At 41.3% G+C, this 19482-nt stretch overlaps 1 protein-coding gene across 2 annotated transcripts in view; it reads left to right on the forward strand.

Moving 5' to 3' along the window:
* Positions 1 to 19482, forward strand: part of pcsk5b (proprotein convertase subtilisin/kexin type 5b) — a 98100-nt gene that overhangs the window by 43578 nt on the left and 35040 nt on the right. For both annotated transcript variants that reach the window (XM_054774882.1, XM_054774881.1), the window contains exons 10-16: positions 4619 to 4722; positions 7104 to 7221; positions 12249 to 12437; positions 13942 to 14078; positions 14260 to 14382; positions 15471 to 15573; positions 18482 to 18675. In XM_054774882.1, the coding sequence (XP_054630857.1) occupies positions 4619 to 4722; positions 7104 to 7221; positions 12249 to 12437; positions 13942 to 14078; positions 14260 to 14382; positions 15471 to 15573; positions 18482 to 18675 (968 nt within the window). The remainder of the gene's footprint in view (positions 1 to 4618; positions 4723 to 7103; positions 7222 to 12248; positions 12438 to 13941; positions 14079 to 14259; positions 14383 to 15470; positions 15574 to 18481; positions 18676 to 19482) is intronic.

Consider the following 19482-nt stretch of genomic DNA (forward strand, 5'->3'; position numbering starts at 1 on the left):
TGAGAAACACACAAAACAAAGTTGTCATTTTTGAAAAATTAGATTGCGGAAGAGGTTATAATGTTACAAGAATAAAGTCAAAATATTCTGGAATAAAGTCACGGATACCCAAAGAAAATCTACAAGAAGAAAGTTGAAATGGTTGAAAAATTACAGAAACAACAAAAAACAGATATAAAAGGAAAAAAAACAGCTGTCATTTTACAAGGATAAAGTCAAAATATCAAGAGAAAAAAAGTTGTATTCCAAGGAGAAACAAAGTTGCAGTTTTACTAGAATAAATAAGTATTATTATGAATATCAATATTATGAGGGAAAATAATGTCATTTCAGTAGCATAGAGCTGAAAAAAAGAGGTGGAAAAAAGGTTGTTTTTTTTTAAGTCATACTAAATAAACTAAATAACCAACAACTTGCAGTGAAGCAAAATAAAGTTGTGGTTTTTTGGAAATTTAGGTTGGGGGAAAAGTTCTAACATGGGAACGAAGTTAAAATATTATGGTAATAAAGTCATAAAATTAGAAGAAAATTTATAAAGATCATTTAAGAAGAAACATTCGGAAAAAAATAAGAAAAAATTACAGCAAAAATGAAAAAGCAAAGATCGAAGTACATATTGATCACACGCTTTTCCCACCTATATCACAAAACTGAGGCGCCGTTTTTCTTGAAATATATATAACGTCTGAAGCGAAATACAAAAGTGGCCCCTGCACCCTTTCATTTTTCATTATGTGGCCCTCGGTGGAAAAAGGAATGGGACAGGAGGGCACAAACATAGCAACACTAGCACAGCAACACGAGCATAGCTACTGTATGTGAGCTACAGTGCGAAATTGTAATTTACATTTTAACAACAACAACATGCGAGGTTTGCCTGTCTGCTGAAGGAAAACAATATAATCAAACTCAGGGCTCCCACATTTATAGCTGACTGAGCTTTGTTTTTAAGACGTGTAGCGAAGTCTACTTTTTCCCCAAAAGAGGAGCAAACAAGTTAGGGACATGATACATTTTTCTTGCATTTGGTGCTCATAAACAGGCTGAAGGGGCACATTTTACTGACAAAGGTCAATTAAAACAGCGCAGTTTTAAAGGTTATTAGTTACCGATAATGTTTTTTCTTGCTTGCTTGTTTTTTCTTGTTTGTTTGTGTCAGCAGCTTGTTGTCATGGAACTTCCGGGATGAAAGTTTTACGATTCTGGATCAAATTTCGTATCCATGAGAATGAAGTACAGGTGCAGACGACGAATCACAGGTTTAGCCGCTCAGTTAGCCCAGGTCGCTTCGTTTAACCCGGATAATCCGCTTCAAATCCCGCCGGTAGAAAATACTCTGGGTTTTCCTGGCAGGGCCACGCACATAAGCCTGTTTCCTCAACAGGATTATTACACACTGTCTCTTGCTCGCCTGCCTTTTCTTCTTCTTTCCTTCAGAATCGACGTGGATTAACTTGCATGCACATGCAGGCAGCCTGAGGGAAGCATCAAAGAGGGAAACACTTTAGACAAATTCTGATGGTATCAGCTCGTATATCTGATCAACCAGCTAACGTCAGCCAGGCTTCTCTGAAGTAGCTGCTGTGTGGCCCTCCTTGCCCCTTTCTTAGTGTGCTTTTCAAGTGCTCCTAAGGTCTTTGCGTCCTCACCCGTTAGCAGGAAGGCCTTGAGGGAATGTTTCTAGTTGGGCTCGGAGATGATCTGATTGCGACGTGAGCATCAAAAGTCATTGCGGCCTCGCAAACACTGTTGCAAGATGCATAGATCAAAACCGAGTCTCAGTTGGTTTTATTGGAGAATGCGCTGTGCTTTGTCGTCACTGTTTGTCAACAAAGTGGCACGGTGGAAAAAAACAGTACAAATGGAAAAATCAGCTGTTATGAATAAAGTCAAAACATTACAGCTACAGTATATACAAGAGAATAGATGCACTGTATGGAATATAAAGTATAGAAATAAAAAGTATACATAATAAAATATATTAATTGTATTATAAAATATTTTGCTGCTTTATTATTGTATTATTTTTATTTTATATTTATTATTATATATTGCTATTATGTATGCAGTTTTATTATTAGAAAATATATATTTTATATATTATTATTATTAATAATAGTAATAAAATAAATTAATAATACAGACAATGGATACAGGAGAAAACAGTCGTAATTTTACGAGAATAACGTCGTAATATGAAGAAAATAACGTCATTTTAGTAGCATAAGGTAAAAAAAATACGTTATTGAAAAGAAAAAGTCGTAATATTATGACAAACAAACGAGTGAAGTTGTAATTTTGGGAAAATTAGATTGGGGGAAAAAGTTATGACGGGAATAAAGTCAAGATGTTTTGGGAATAAAGTCTTCAAGAGGAAAGTGTACAAGAAGATAGGTGAAATATTTGGAAAATAATTTCAAGAAAAAAAGCAAGAGCACAAATGATAAAAACAGCAGAAATTTTTATGAGAATTAAGTCAAAATATTCAGAGAAAAAAGTTGTATTTTAACAAGAAAAAAGCCGCAGTTTTACAAGGATAAACTGGTACTGATATGAGGAAAAATGTTATTTTAGTAGCGAGAGTTGAAATATTGAAGAAATAAATACTTTTTTTGTTTAAAGACGTATATTTGTGAGGAAAAAAACAAAAGTTGTAATTTTTGGGAAATGTAAATTGTAAAGAAAAGATGATAAAAATTGCCTGTACGATGGCAACAGTTTGACGCTCGAACATCATTTCTGTTTCCGTTATTTTCTGCGGTGAAAATTAAAATTCTGTACCTTTTTTTTAAAGTCAATTTAATGAATCGTCTTGCATCTTGTTGACGCCTCATTTCTTTACGCATCTTTTCCCTCGTTCCTGCTTAATTGTGCATTTTTGTCCATCACCCTTGCTCCTTCCATGAGGAACCCGCACTAAACCTTCAGCTTTGCCGCCGCCGCCGCCGCCCCTGCCAGAGGTTTCTTCTGTCAGTTGGTGCGCTCCTCCGTTAATTAGTATTGGGTTGTTTATTGGAAGAAGGCTGTTGTGACCTAGATAACGATGCCATTCCACTTTTAATTAATGACTATGAAACATTTATGGGGCCACCATTACTCAGTGCCAGCCCCGCCCCCCGCCATTAATATTGATTTCTGGTGCTCAAATTCAACACGTCTCAAAGCACATGGTCCAAAATATTTCATAAGGAATGTCTAAAAAATAGATGAATGTGAATATTTTTGCACAATAAAGCATTTATTTAATCAAATCTTCATCACAACCAGAGAGCATTTTCTCTCCACGCTAACCGTGAAGAGTGAAACGTACGCCATCATCACGCAGTGCTCTGAAAAAGTGTTTGCCCCTTTCCTGATTTCTTATTTGTGCACCATACAAATATACAATATTTATACAAATGCATTTCTATGTATTAACGGCTGCAAATGAAATGAAAATTGAACCCAAGCTAAAAGATGCCACACACGTCTGAAAGCGTATTTGCCTAACACACGTTTGAATCACACTTTAAACCCTGTTCTTACGAGCCATGAAGACTGGCGTTCAAGGACACCAAGTTGAATCCACGTTTTGAGTGCATTACTGACACCTAGTGGCCGATGTAGAATACTACACACACAATTAGAAGGCTTCTGCTGCCTTGTATTTGTGTTTTAGTTCATCTAGTTAGTTCATTTAGCCATTTTTATACTTGAAAAGGCTTAATTTAGGCCAAGAATAAGTATAATTTGCTTAAATATGCATTTTTTTGTTACTAATAATAGGCGATGAAACAGTGGTCATTTATTAATCAATACATTTTTGAAAAACGGCGATAGAGTGAGGGCTTGATGCCGGGACTGCGACGTAGCGAGGAACGACTGTACTGTATAACGGAGTCGTGAGGCAGGTAGACTTCCTGTGCCTCACTTGTGTTGTTTTGCGTACCCGAATGTTCCGTACCGAAAAATCTGATTCCGAATACATTCACCGTGACAGCCCGACCAACCGTCATATGTGCGCATTTGCAATCACAGTATTCCAGACGTCACAAAATATGCGCAGGTGCCTCAATAAAATAATGTGGCATCGGGGGCAGCCAATGGCGAGGATGAGAGCATCTGGGTGTCATATGAGATGCAAGGGAATCCCAGGAAACTTGTCGACCCACTTCCTGGTCCCCCCCCCCCCCCCCCCCCCCCCCCCCCCCGTTTTAATGTAGCGTTTGGGAGATGAAAGCAAAGCAGTGACACATGGCTGCCGTCCCCGTAATGGATCTCACGTGAGATCAGAGAGGCCAGTGAGGGGGGTGGGATGGATGAATGAACCTCGATGAGCGCTCTCTGTAATTTCCCCCCTCACTTTAATGTTTGCAAAGTTGTCATTTCATCCTCCTTCCTTCCTCTCCTCAGTTATTTTCGTCTTGTTTTTCTCTACTGCTCACATCCAACACATTCAGCAGTTTTGTGGCCTGCTCATCTAAGCACATACATGTACAGTACAGTACAAGTGTGTCTAGTTTGCATATTTGTTGTTTGCCTCGGAGCATTTGAATGAGAATCTCGAGCAGACTTTCATTTATTTACTTGTGGTCTGGTATTCATTTGCTCTCTCCATGTCTGTGTTCTCATATTTTAGTCCTCTTCTAACTTGGAGAGACGTTCAGCACATCATTGTAAAGACTTCCCGAGCCGGACACCTCAGTGCCCCCGACTGGAAGACCAACGCGGCTGGTTATAACGGTACGTGCAATTCAAACGCTAATGATATCCCGTAAATGCTGAGGTGTGCATTTACCTAAACCACAAAGCGGACGGGGATGTTAATTGGAAGCAAGCAATAATTGATGCAACATGTGTTTTGAGCGAAGAAGTGCATTTCAGTGAGAAGTACGGCAAAATGCAGTGTGCGGTCAGTACAGTGCTGCGGGCCAATTAAAAAGAAACGCAAATGGCCCCCGGGCCACACTTTGACGCCCCTGATCCAGGCTCTGGATGCTGTTGTGTTATACTACACAGTCTCCACTTTGCATGCAGTCTCCTCTTGAATACATTCAAAACACAAGAGACCCTCGTTCTCCACAATTGTTCCTGTTGTTTCTTAGCATGGTGCTATTTGGAAGCAATAAACCGGCCACCCTGGGACATGGTGTATAAAAAAAAGTAGCATCTCCCAGGTCACCTCATGTTGTGTTTATCTGGAGTCGCGACGGTATCCCACTGATAAGATATGTTCTACCTTATTACTGTTTGAATTCCCGCTATGTGGAAAAAGTCCAAAGGGGGCCCTAAAAATACAATTAAAAAAAAACCTCATAGCAGCAGCAAAAATGGGGGAAAAGCAGTCATTTTACAAGAATAAGGAGGAAATATTGTATTAAGAGAGTAAAGTCATAATATTGAGGGAAAAAAAGTTGAGAAATTAGAGGAAGAAAGTTGTAATATGAAAAACAAACAAAACAAGGAAAAAGTTGCAATTTTTGGAAAGAGGAGAAGCGGTATAGAAAATGGATGGATGGAAGTTGGAAAAGCTGTAATATTAGGATAATAAAGCCAAACTGTTATAAGAATAAAGTCATAGTATCAAGATAAAATCACACAAAAAGAAAGTAGGCATACTTGAGAAAATACAAAAAATAGTATTTTGACTTTGCTTTTTCAGTATGCGGCCCTCGTTGGAAATAAACACCTCTGGCTTAGTCCGTTTTTTTAAAAAGCGCTTTATCATGATAAACACCGCGCTGTACGATATTTACATACCTTGTGTGAGAGAAGCCAAGGTCAGCCAGGCCGCAGGCCCAGAATGCTTGGAGGTGTTCCAAGTAACTCTAACAAAAAACCCTCAAGAGTAACCAAAGAGGTTAAACAGAAGCAAAGCAGGTGGGAGAAGTATGGAAAGAATTTGATTAGCCCATAAGTGTTTTTCATTTTGCTCTTATTTTCAATATGTTTTGTAACAGAAGGATCTTTAATTACGGGTGTAGCAGTGCAGTCGTCCCTCGCTCCCTCACTCTATAACGGGTTTTCAAAAATGAATTAAAGATTGCTGTTTTGTGGTTGACTATGGCACATTATTAGCCAAAAAAATCTTGAAAGAAGAAGGTATACCTGTATGTAGTCTTCTGGCTACTAGGCGTCAGTAATGTTCCATTATTGAGACATGACATTAGATTACCGTCACGCCGCATGGAGTCAGCCATGGCATGTCCGACATGATAGCGTGAAAAGACGTTCTCCTCCCTTTCAGTGTGGAAGTGGTAAAAAAAAATAATAATAAGCCACGGCCGCCTCTTGCGTTCCTGCAGTGATCCCGTAGCCTGCGTATGGGAGTTGTGCAATGTGGTGTAAACAAAGAATAACAGGAGGGTAAAGGCGATTATAGGGGTGTTATTTCATGTCTGCAGGGCTCTAATAATTGTAAAGCTTGTATTTCAAAAGCCATAAACAGGTTTTCTATGCTCTAACTAGGAAAATATTCCATTTATTGATACTGAATCTTACTTTGCCGAAATGCACTTATCGGTGTCAGGTCTGGAACCAATGAACCGCGATAAACGAGGGATGACTGAACATGTATTTCTGATTTTTGGATATGGAACGTAGGTGTACACTTTAATTGAGGGACAAGAAGTGTGTACCTGTCATGCGTCTACTCCGTAAACAAATACATTGCAGCCCGGCCGCCCAGCCTTTGGCTCGCGGGTGTCACGGCTAGCGGTGCTGCCAAGGAGAAGCAAGAGCTTAGTCTCCTGTTTGGGAATGCTTGGTGTTCATGATGAAATACGTGTATAAGACGAAAACAGTGTGCCGCCAATTTGCTAAAAATAAAATGATCATTCAAACTGTTGAAACACCTGCATTGTTGCACTTTCCTAAAAAGAAACCATGTAATCTATTCCTTTATATACTATTTGACTTTTGGAGTTTTTTACCTTTCATTTTCAAAATCATTAAATCTGTCTACACAAAAGCTGAGCATTTTTACGTTTTGCATTTTGTTCCCTTACTGTACCCAAACTGCGCCGAACCGTGACCTTCATACCGAACCCTGAGTACTGCGCAGCGTTATACCAACACCCACAGCGTAACATGCAGTGGACTCATTGGCTGTGTGTGTCCTACAGTCAGTCACCTGTATGGCTTTGGCCTGATGGACGCCGAGGCCATGGTGAAAGAAGCCGAGCGGTGGAAGCAAGTTCCCTCTCAGCACGTCTGCGTGGAGAGTGCCGACCGGCAGATCAGGTAGGAAGCCATAGTCTCTAGCGACTTGTGTGGCTTTTGTATACTCTGGTCTCACTCAAGGCTCCTTCCTGTTCCCTCTCGCCCTCTCGCTCTCTTTATGCACCGCCATGTGTTTTAGAATGCCGTTGTGTAAGCTGTACCTTGATAGGGGCCAAGCATTAGTTCTGGGTGGGTGGTTCTCACATAAGACCCTTGCTAAACACACACACACACACACACACACACACACACACACACACACACAGCACTGGGCTTCAAAGCTTGTTATCCTTGATGCAGCTGGAAGCCCGAGCGCTGTTCTCGGCCGGGCTCAACTTGAGCCAGGCACTAGTTTTCTCTCAGGCCAGGGCTCGGTGGTCAGTGTCTGCACCGCCATCCTCATCATCATTCTGTCTGTTCTGCTCTGGTGCGCAAATCATATGTGGATTATGCAAAGTCTAGCTTGAAAGACAGTTGTGTTTTGGCGCCTGGTGCCGCTGTGATTATGTTCTGGCCCAGGGAGAGTTTGACATTATTGTCGAATGGCGCAACGGAAGAGTTACCTCTCAAAATGACATGTCTGCCAGGAAGTTGCACGTTAAAGCCCCCCTATCATGCAAAGTAGACTTTCCATGATGTTCCAAGAGTAAAATGTGGCCCTAAAGCAGGGGTAGATAGATGGACAGTAGATAGTGATAGATAGATAGATAGATAGATACATAGACTGATACAGACACAGTACTTTATTAATCTCCAAGACAAATTCACATTTCCAGCAGCTCTGCAAAAATGTCATAATAGACTTAATCACTTCATCACAAAATGAAACAACCAAGGCAAGACAGGAGAGATATGCAAAGAAAAATAAGAAATAGAATAAATAAATAAATAAATAAATACGGAAGATATTACTTCAATTCCATTTAATACATAATAAATAATAATAATACATAATAAGGTAAAAACTACTGCCCGGGGGCCATTTGTGGCCTGCAGCTTTATTTTTATTGGCCCGCGGCACATTCTAGAAATTAAATTAAACAAAAAAACAAGAGCAACAATGGGGGAAAAAAACGAGCAATACGATGTAATAATGGGTGTTAATAATATGCTTTGAGGTAAGTTTTTGCCTTCTTAAGATTAGAAGAAATACACTGGAGGCTAACTGTTATCTAGCGGCTGTCTCGAGTCCCTGCAGCATAAGTTGCAGTGTCGTGTAAGCAATGAATAATAGGAGCGTAAAGGTGACTACAGGGGTGTTATTTCATGTCTACGTGGCTCTAATATGTTAAAAACCGTATTTAGAAAGTCATAAACTATGAAAGCATTTCATTTATTAACATTGAACCATACATATCGTGGACGTTCATTTAATGCTGTCGGGTCTGGAACCAGTTAACCGCTATTAACGAGGGACGGCTGTGTATGCCTACCGATTCAAGGGCAGTTTTAGAAAAAGGCTTCGCGACACATCTTAAAGCAAAGTCTTTGCCATCTATCAGACGCGGGGGCGGTAAGTGTGATCACTCAGTTCTTCTTCATCAAATGGGCTAGCCTAGCATGATGCTGTTAAAATGTGAGTGTGAGCGCTGAAGCTCACATACTGTAGCTATGCTAGTGTTGCAAATGTTTGTGTACTCCTGTCCCACTCCTTAACACATTGTTGTATGTGATATTGGACAAGTGCAATGTTACAGTATGTATGTAAAAAGTGGACACACACACACTCTGCTGGAGACAGGCGTGGACAAACACAGCTTATTCGCATTAAAGCTACAGACACACAAAACGGCTTGTTCCGAGTAGGGCTTAGAGAAAGCACTTTTGAACTTTTGTCTAAACTCCAGCATCAGGGCTAGAATTTGGACAACACACTTTCAACACACAAAAAGCATAAATTGTGGCCTCCGCTTAAGTAAATAAATGCCCTACTTCAAATAGACACCGACTTTCTCTCCCCCTTTTGGCCTCCACCCTAATAAATGCTTTACCTCTAATAGACCTGGCACTCTCTGCAGTGAATAAACGCCCCAGTTTGCTGTGTGAGGAAATATTCTATACCATCTATCTTCGTGTGTGTGTGTGTGTGTGTGTGTGTGTGTGTGTGTGTGTGTGTGTGTGTGTGTGTGTTTTATCACCTTGTACACGAGTGTTGTCGGCACAGTGTTCCCGCACACCCTTTGGCTGGCCTCAGGAACTACAGTACATTTGCTTACGTCTGTCTGCAATCGCCGCCTCACTCCACTTGGAGCGTGCATCAGGATAACGGACCTGTGTGTGTGTGTGTGTGTGTGTGTGTGCGCGCGCGCACGCGCGTGTCTGGTATGTGTGTGCGCGTGTCTGCGCGCGCGTGTGTGTGTGTGTCCAGTCGGGCTGCCGGTAATCAGTTGCGCGTCCGCCGGGGTTGTCTGTGTTGTGTCACGGCGAAGCCAGGGTTGTGACATCAGAGCGAGACTCCCCAGCTGAAGCTGCTTTCCAAACAGTCGTCGACTACTCGCACAACCCTCATTGTCCTTCCTTCTTTGTCGTCCGCTTGCGTAAACACTTTCTTAACATTTTTATCAGCGCTCCTCTGCTGCTGTCTTAAATAGTTTTATGGACTTGTATTCATCATTCATCCGCCCAGTCACTATTACCATTTATGTCAATTAGACGGACAAAAAATAATTACAATGCTTTTATTCATAAGCCACACACACCCACACCAGTCATACTAGATATGAGTGTACAATAGGGTTGGGCGATCAATTTTATATACAGCTATAAATTCTTCCAATGAGAAGAAAAATGATTTATACCGATATAAATGATATTTTCAAACAGGAAAAAAAGCAGTGCTGATGACGTGTTTTTCCTGCAACTAATTAGTCTGAAGCTTGTTGTTCCGATTAATCGCGTAATCGTTTCAGCCCTCGACCAGGGGTCGGCAACCTTTGCTTTCTCTTCCAGTAAAGAAAAATGGCCTGGAGCTGCAAAACATGACATATGTTCTAAACTTTTAAAGGTTTTAGTCTTTTTAACACTTGGCCTGTTACAACAACACAATTCAACGTGCAGAGTGCATGTGTAGTCCTACCTTGAATTCATATCAAAGTGGCCCTTGGATCCTTTTTCAGTATGTGGCCCTCGTTAGGAAAAGTTTGTGCACCCCTGATTAAGGGTGGTGGTCTTCTTTTCTTCATGTTGAGGGGCTGCAAAACAAGCTAAAGAAAAACCAAACGTGGCTACAATACTTTGCTTAGCTTGCATCGTGCAGAATTTGCAGAGGTTTCCTGAGAAGCCATGCGTGACGGCGCACCCAATTCAAAGCTTTTGTGCACCTTTCGAGGCATAATGTTCCTGGTTGAATTCTGAATTGCCAACTTTCCGTCCCAAGGACTTTTGCTCTGTCAGTGCGTCTGTGATGACGTGACAACAGCTCCAAAGGAAATCGGAAACAACGTTGGAAAGCAGAATATTCCGGGCAGACTGAATCCCGAGAGAACTACTAGTACACGTGTTTAAGCCATTATGTGCAACCTTTGTTTAATATGAACATCTGCTATTGTAACACAATACGTATGTGACAAGCAGGCAAGAGAACAGGTTCCTCTTCCAGTGCAGCAAGGAGAGGTTTTGATACAAGAAACGCTTCATATTTCACTAAATACGGTCTAAAGCAGCTTGGAATGGCCCGCAGCAATTTTCCTCTAAATGCTAAACATCTGTGTTGGCTTTGCTCCTGCAAAAAAAAAAAAAAAGTGCTTTAAAGGAAGAAAAAAGTTGCTTTTTGCAGTAAAGCATATCAGAGCATAAGTTACGCTTTTTTCCAGCCATCCTGACACGTAGAAAAAAAAAAAAAGTGTTTTCCAGCAAGTGTAACTCACCAGCTCTGTGAAGCTATGTTAAGTTGGCTCAGCTGTTGCTGCTGCACTGACTTATAATAACTCTTCTCTCAGACAAGATGGTCTTCATTATCAGAGCTTTTCCATAAGCGCGTGGATGCCTGCCAAACAGACGGCCTCTCTCCGTCGCTTCAGCTGGCCGCTTTTTCGCCGGCTTCGTTTCTGATTTCTGATGAGTTTGTTGTGAGTGTGCGAGGAAGCCGCTGGTGTAAATTGCCATGATAACTGATGGCACAATTGCTTTCTGACGCACCTGCAAACGCCCACCACAGGCTCTTAGGATGTCACATGACGTGCAGTTCCCTATCAATACAAGAACTGACACAAAACAAAAAATGTTATGTTTTCCTCTGTGTAAGCTAGTTATACAGCAGCAACATCAAATCTGACAAATGATCAATGATTCATTTCAACATCCATCCATCCATTTTCTATACCGCTTCTCCTCATTAGGGTGGCTGGGGCATGCTGGAGCCTATCCCAGCTGACTTGGGGCGACAGGCGGGGTACACCCTGGACTGGACTGTTACTCCTACATTTATTTATTTACCTTACATTTTTTATTTATTTATTTATTTTTAATGTATTTCTTTGTTTATTGTTTATTTACTTTTTTAAAATTGTCTTTGTTTTCACTGCATAGTAGAGATCTCATGTCACAAGATCTCACGAGATTAAAACGTGACAAGATTTCTCATTCACTAGGCTTGGGACAATAATAAATGAATTCATCGCACGATAAATAAAAATGGACAGGATCATTTTGCCGGCTTTGTTTGTTCCATAGAACAGCGGCGTGAACGGAATGAGCCCTTTTGTCAGTCATACAGTCTCTTTGTCCCGGTCTAGCTTACACACACAGTGCAGAAGACTGTAGCAATGAAATTGCAATGTATTGTCGTAGTATTTTTTTTTATTGTGTATCATCTCATGTCGCGAACTGAGTGTCTCGTGACACCCATACGTCATCTTCCTCTATCTTTTCTTTTTTTCCCCTTTAGAATATATTAATATTTCAACACAGGAAGTGGAAAAAAAACCGGATTAATTGCTGTGACGTAAAGAAGTCGTGGGATTTAGCTCTGCTTTTGTTGAATTATGCAAGTGTAAACACACAAAAAAAGAATCATTTCCTCATGTTTCCCCCCTTTTTATGTCTTTTAGGACAATCCGTCCGGAGCACGTGGTGCGTTCCGTGTACAAGGCCACTGGCTGCACCGACAACCCCAACCACCACGTCATCTACCTGGAGCACGTGGTGGTACGCATCACTATCACGCACCCGCGCCGTGGAGACCTGTCAATCAACCTGACCTCGCCGTCGGGGACAAAGTCACAGCTGCTCGCCAACAGGTAGAGGATGACGTGTTGTGGGGTTTTATTGATTTAAATTGCATGACTGCACTGCACTCTTTAATAACAATGGGTGTACAGTGCTCCCTCGTTTATCGCGGGGGATAGTTTCCCAAAATAGCCCACAATAAATGAAATCCGCGAAGTAGCCAACTTTATTTGTTTACAATTATGTTTTAAGGCTTTAAAACCCCCCACCATATACTTTATACACTTCTCTCAGACAGGCATTAACATTTTTTCACATTTAAACACTCACAAAGTTCAATTTTGTTTTAATTTTAATGATCAATCTACTAGGTTGGACACAAGAAATGATTAAGTGACTCACGTGTGACTGTGCTTCATCCTAGCGCCGTTCGGCGGTAGCGTTTTTATATGACTTGTTAAAACACATTGCTCCTGCCGTCATCCTCCCCCTCGTCCTACTCCTTGAACCCAAGATTCCTTTAGCCGGTTAGCTTTTTCTTCTTCTTCTTCTATTGTTTATTGGCGGTTAGCAAGCAGCTCACGCAGTGAGCTAGCAACAGCACGAAGGAGATTGATTGACAACGGTCTACAGCCAATCAGGACACAAAACAATGGGCAGGTTCTCCCTTAGCCAATAAGGACTGTTGTAGCGCTATATTTAGCCGGCTGTTGTCTACTGTGGGTTGCTAATATGCTCGTACAGGCACGTAAACACATACTGAGATGAGATGGAGCGGCACACATCTTCAACATGAGGATTTATTTATTTTTTCCTATAATATTACGTTATTCTCGTAAAATTAGAACTTTTTCTTGTTAGATACCATTTTTTTCCCCTTAATGTTTTGACTTTATTCTTGTAAAATTACTGCTGATTTTTCCATTTTTGCTGTTTTTTTAGTTTTGTTGTTAAATTCTATTTTCAGAATTTGCTGCGGGCCAATAAAATCACATACCGCCCCCGGGCCGCACTTTGGACACCCCTGCTCTTGAGTTTCCTGTTATTGACTAACTTGCATTTTTCCCCCCACCAGGTTATTTACTACTGTACGTTTCGATAAAATTGCATATATTCCCTTGAATTCCCATGGACGGTGGAAAACAATCCCAGAATTTTGCAACCCTAAAAAAAGAAATGCAAAGAAAATCTCAGTCCCAAGTTTAAAAACATGTTTCTATTAAACACCACAGCCACAGGTCCCGCGATATAACTGTCATTTTAGCCAATCGTAAGCCTGAAGAAAGGCATGACTGCAAAAGTCATGATAAGAGTGCTGGATGGAGGAAAAAAATATCAACTTAAACATTAAATATGTATGCAAAAATATTGAACAAGAGAAAATAAGTTGCTTCTGTCAGAATATCAATGCCCACACTGAGCACTGAAGGGCAAAATGTATCGGAAAAAAAATAAAACAAAAGCTCAAATGCATTGTGTGGATGTGAAGCGCCGGTACAGCGTGTACTTTACTAGTTGAGCCTCATCTGATTTATAATTTACTGTCTGTGTGTGCGTGTGCGTGTCAACATCCAGGTTGTTTGATCACTCCATGGAGGGTTTTAAGAACTGGGAGTTTATGACCACCCACTGCTGGGGAGAAAAAGCAGCAGGCGACTGGGTCCTGGAGATTTATGATTCACCCTCTCAGCTCCGCAGCCAGAAAGTACCTGGTATGGAAACATCGCAATACAAGGGAATCATCTGTTTGTGTTGCAGCTCAACATTTCCTTAACATTATCTTTCATGCTTTCTTATCAGTCTAAACTGTTTCAGGTATCATCATGACCAATGGTGCAAATCTAACGTAGAATCTGTTTTTTTTAAGTGAGATGTTGATGCTGTTTTTCTCAGGCAAGCTGAAAGAGTGGTCCCTGGTGCTGTATGGAACCTCTGTGCACCCGTACTCGTCACTACGCAGCGATAAGCCTCGCTCCACCGACATGCTGCCCATTGATGAGGAGGAGGAGTACAACGGTAGGTGTGCTTAGAACCACAACCACGTACATCTACGAGGTAGACGCACGCACTGAAACCCGGCACAGTGTTCCCTCGTTTATCGCGGGGGATAGGTTCCCAAAATGGCTCGCAAAAATCGAAAACGGCGAAGTATCAACTATATATTTTTTGCAATTATTGTACATGTTTTAAGGCTGTAGAACAACTCACCGTACACTTGATACAATTTTCTCACAGGAATGAACATTTTCTCAGATTTCTTTCTTGTTTAAACACAGTCAAAGTTGAAATATCGTTTGAATTTTAACATTCCACCTACTACTAGGTTGGACACAAGAAATGATTAAGTTACTCACATGTATGTCACTCCTATGACCATGCCTCTTCGTCCTTTAAGCACACCGAGCTAAATAGTTAGCCTCCAATTTTTTGTTCAAAATTTGAGAAAGGATTTCAAATGGAGTGGGGAAGAAGGACAAAGTGAGAAGCCAAAAACTTCCACACGGAATGGGAGGAGAGCTTTTTATCATGTCGGACATGCAGTGTTCAGGTAATGTAATTCATGTGTCATCAGTGTAACATTGCTGAGGCCTAGTGACCAGGATACTACATATGACTTGTCTTTCAATGTTTGTAGACTAATATTAGTTTAATAATCATTTCTAAATTAATTTATTTGGGGGAAAAAACACAACTCAGTGAGGGAGCGTTGTTTAAACTGCAATGTAGCGAGGGACCATTCGAGCCAAACGCCATAACAGGAGATGACGAGCACGGTGACGCTGGAGTCTGACTGCTTACTGCTCCTTTTTTTTTTTTTTTAAATAGTGTCGCAAAAGAGCTCCGAAAAGAGTTAAATCCTTTGACGCTCGCTGAACTGACGTGTCATGCTGGATGGACTTCCTGCGTGACACTTTAGCGGCGTAAGTTCCAGGTTGTGTCACCTTTGGCGCGTTTCAGTTTTGGTTCTGTGTGAGGTTTTTCCTCTGCCTCCTTCGCTTAAGTGCTTGTGGGGGTTCCACAGTTTTTTTTTTTTTTTCTTCTTCTTGTATTAGTAGCAAGGTTCACAACATTTAATTTGCTTGCACTTGTGTGTGTGCCTGCAGGTCCATGTGACTCTGAATGCAATGAAAACGGCTGCGAAGGCCCCGGCCCCCACCACTGCATAGACTGCCTGCACTTTTTCCTCAAGTTCAAGAACAACACCAGGTCTGACCGCCCGATCATACTCATACTTTTGATGCGTAATGGCAAAACAAGTCAATGTGGCGAAGACCTCTGCGTGCAAACTGTCAGATTTTTTTTTTAAACCACATATCTAAATTGTTGAATTGAACCTAGCAAATCTGCCTTCCTCTAAAAAAGAGTCACTGACTTTTTGGTTGTGTGTCGTGAATTTTGTGCATGTGCGCCCATCCCATTAGGATCAAAGTCTGAGCTAATTGCCTCTGTGTCAGTTGGTCTCGGCTCTAATAAAAGGCAAAGCGACGCAGGTGTGCGGGAATGTGTGAGCGCAAGTGCCGCCCCGTCGTTAGCCTGCTCTGGAGGTGCGTTGCCCTTTTCCTGATGAGCGGTGGTAATTAGAGGGTGGGTTTGTGAGGAAGGGCGGAGGTTGGTTAATTCCTCGATGTGTGTGTGCGTGTATGTTGTGTGTTTGTTGACATATGAAAACTCTTAAAAGTTCAATTAGTTTTTCGTTTGAATACATTTAAAGGTCACCTATTACACAAAAATGACTTTTTATTGCTTTTATAATAGTAATATGTGTCCCTGGAGCCTGTTTTATGAGCACCAAACATGAGAAAAATGTATCATCTCCCTCGCTTGCTTGCTCCACTTTTGGGAGAAGAGGTGCACAAATGCTCGCTTTTGAACGTGTGACTTTTCATGACCACCTTTGACCACCTCTCGCTTGTATTTGCTCACCACTTTGTAACAAAGCAGGCCGCACTACACATTTCAAAATGCTGCCTGGAGTTCTACACATAAACACCCACGCACACGCACACACACACCTTTAAATCAAACATGTCCCTTTCTGTAATTTACTTTTTTAATCCAATGTTGAAAAAAGTTCCTTATAGTGTAAAAACAGGAAATGGTTCACATTAACGTTCCTCCCACACGTAGCGGTATACTTGCTATTGACGTCAAATCGTGTTTTTATGTGTAAAATCCACTTTGCAACACAAGGGCAGTAACGGTGTTAAAGTACAAAAGCACGGCAGCATGCGTGTGCACCAGTGAATTATTTCTTTCACACATGCCATATGTGTTTCTTGGCGGAAAAAACGTGTCAATAAGGCTTGTGCGCTTCACAGTTGATGATCTTAGCGTGGTCCTGAGGAAGGCGGCCTGAAATGAGGGGAAATGAGGGGGTGACTGAGCATTATGAAGTTATCCAGCAGATGTGACACCTGTTCACCATATAGACGCGCACACACACACACACACACTCACACGCATGCTTGACTCCTCTGCGTTCTTTTCTAAAAAAAAAAAAAAAAAAAAAAAAAAAATCAATCTGCAGCCCAAACAAATAAAAAAAAGATAAATAATGTACTATTAGATCAACTTGAAGATGACTGTGAAGGAGGACATTTCCAACTAGGAGAAGTACAATTGACAACTCAAAATGGCCAATCTCAATCAGTGTACCCCAAATTCATACACATTAAGTAGCCTGATAAATGAAGATGCTATAAAACAGTGGTTGTCAACTGTTTTGGCTGTGGGATCCACCACCATCACCCTTCAGTGACAAGCGCCAACCCAAATTGTGGAAATTTTAGTTAGTAAACCTCTGAAAATCTTACTTATTTAATAAATGACATGTACTTATCTCAATTGTAAATATAAAATGACTGTTTGCAATGGTTATGCTAACTTTTGAAGGTGTTGCAAGCATTATGTCCCGCCCTCTTCGGGTTACAGCCAGTTACAATTATTTTTTAAAAATTAAAAGTCATTAAAGCACAGTTTGAATGTGTGGTAGTGCAAAATAACACGGCGTGCCAGCACAAAACAAGTTTTATGATCAGTTAATCAACAAATTGAAAAGGTTTTTGTATTTTTCTAGAAGTGTGTGTTTAAAGGTTTTCAGTACATGTTATTTGAGGAGTTGAATCAGAACATTTGCACATGGATCTGGATGAGAAGTGAAACAAAAAGTTAAAAATCAAACGAGTCCAGTTGCTCTGATTCAACACTCGGTAGGTAAGTGTAATAGTAGTAAGACCATTTCTTCTGTAGACCACCCCTCTGCCTGGGCCTGTAGATCAAACTGGGCATTAAACAGTACCAACCGTACTGTACCTTGGTAGTCTTCATTGTGGGTGGAATTTGCCCACGCAAGACAATGTGAGCTTTGGCTTTATGCTGAGCTCTTCTCCAGTAGATATCTACCCATCTAGCTGTGTGTCGGATGGATGGCGCATGAAACAAGCCAATAGCACAGACACGTGATGCTTTCAAGGACATCGGGTCATTACACACAAAACGGCTCCATTACCCACCAGTTGAGAATCACTGATATAAAAGACTATATTGCTGTATATAACGAATAAGACTATGTAAACGATATCTGTCCATATTATTTCTTATTACTCAACTCAAATATGTGTGTAAATAAAATAAACATGGGATGTATCCTACTTTTAGGTGTCTTAAATTCAACATAAGTGCTAAATAAATAAGTACAATAAAGTATACTAACTAACTAGCTATACTGTACTAATAATTGACTATTTGACGATTTGATTCGGAGGTGTCTGATTCGACTGTCAACCTCGCTGTCGAATCATATAAAATTGTCATGTGATCAAGATTGTACCATTGCTGTGCCTTACCTCAGGACGCTGCAGTACTGTACGCTACAGTCTTCACTTTATTGCACCGGTCCATTTTCTTGCTGCCCTCCGTCTTCTCTTGGATAGAGTTAGTTTCCTTACCGCGGCCATGATAAGAGCAACGAGGAGACCCTCCATTGTGTAACAGTGTGTCCTACCGACTATCAGATCACTAATAAGACACTCATTTGCAGCGGAAAACCAACAAACCAATCCACTACAGTGGAAAAGGAGTATTATTGTAACAGTGATCTTTCTCGCTTCTGCAGGATGTGCGTGTCGGAGTGCCCCAGCGGCTTCTTCCGGGACGACAGGAGGCGCTGCAAAAAGTGCTCGTCGCTGTGCGAGACCTGCGTCGGTAGCCGTAGCGACCAGTGCACCACCTGCAGGTCTGGCTTCCACCTCAACGAGGGCTCCAACACGTGCGTGGCCACCTGCGGCGACAGCTTCTACCTCGATCATGGTACGACAAACGTGAAAAATATCTTCGCTTTTTCGGGGGGATATGGCACCAAAATACATCCACTGACACTAGGGGTGTCGCCTGAGGTTAGAACGTGATGAGTTTTCTCATTTGGAGAAAAGCTGTCTCGCGAGAGCAGTGCCGCCAGAAGCCAATCAGATTGTAAACTATGGCATCGCTACTATGAATGATAATACAGTCTAATATGGAAGTGGCAGTGTGCAAGGCATTATTGGAACTGCACATCAAGTGCTTAACGTATACTATAGACCTTGCAACCCAACCCAGCACCAGCGAGTGACATGCGGCTGTTTTTTCCTTTGGAGTTGAACAGCTGCCACTGCCAGCAGAAGCTGTAGTACGTCTACATTTGATCAAAGTTACTTAAGATTTGTCAGATCAAAACACATAGATGTTTGGACTTGTCTGCACCCATTGAGTGGTTGTATTTACGCTCGTTACATTTGGCTGAGCGCCAACTTTGCAAGCACCAGAGATCACCGGTTCCGCTTCAACACACCTCATACGTACTTGTAGAAGAGGTCCGTGTTGACAATTTAGCGACATGGTTGCTATATTTAGCGAGTAGGGCAGCACAATAAAAGCGAAAGTCAGGAAGTGTTTTTTGCATCGTGCTTGTTTTTGGTAATTAATTAAAGGTTAAGGTTAAGTATCTGCTGCACAAGCACAAGTTGGTTTGTCCAATCAATTTTTTGTCATTGTGCTTTTCTTAAAATTAATGTTAAAATCCCCTCTTGTCTTGTTCTAGTGGACCCAATCTCCTGCATCGTCTTGTCTCGTGAGTTG

The sequence above is a fragment of the Dunckerocampus dactyliophorus genome, chromosome 4, assembly GCF_027744805.1.
Source record: "Dunckerocampus dactyliophorus isolate RoL2022-P2 chromosome 4, RoL_Ddac_1.1, whole genome shotgun sequence".
NCBI lineage: Eukaryota > Metazoa > Chordata > Actinopteri > Syngnathiformes > Syngnathidae > Dunckerocampus > Dunckerocampus dactyliophorus.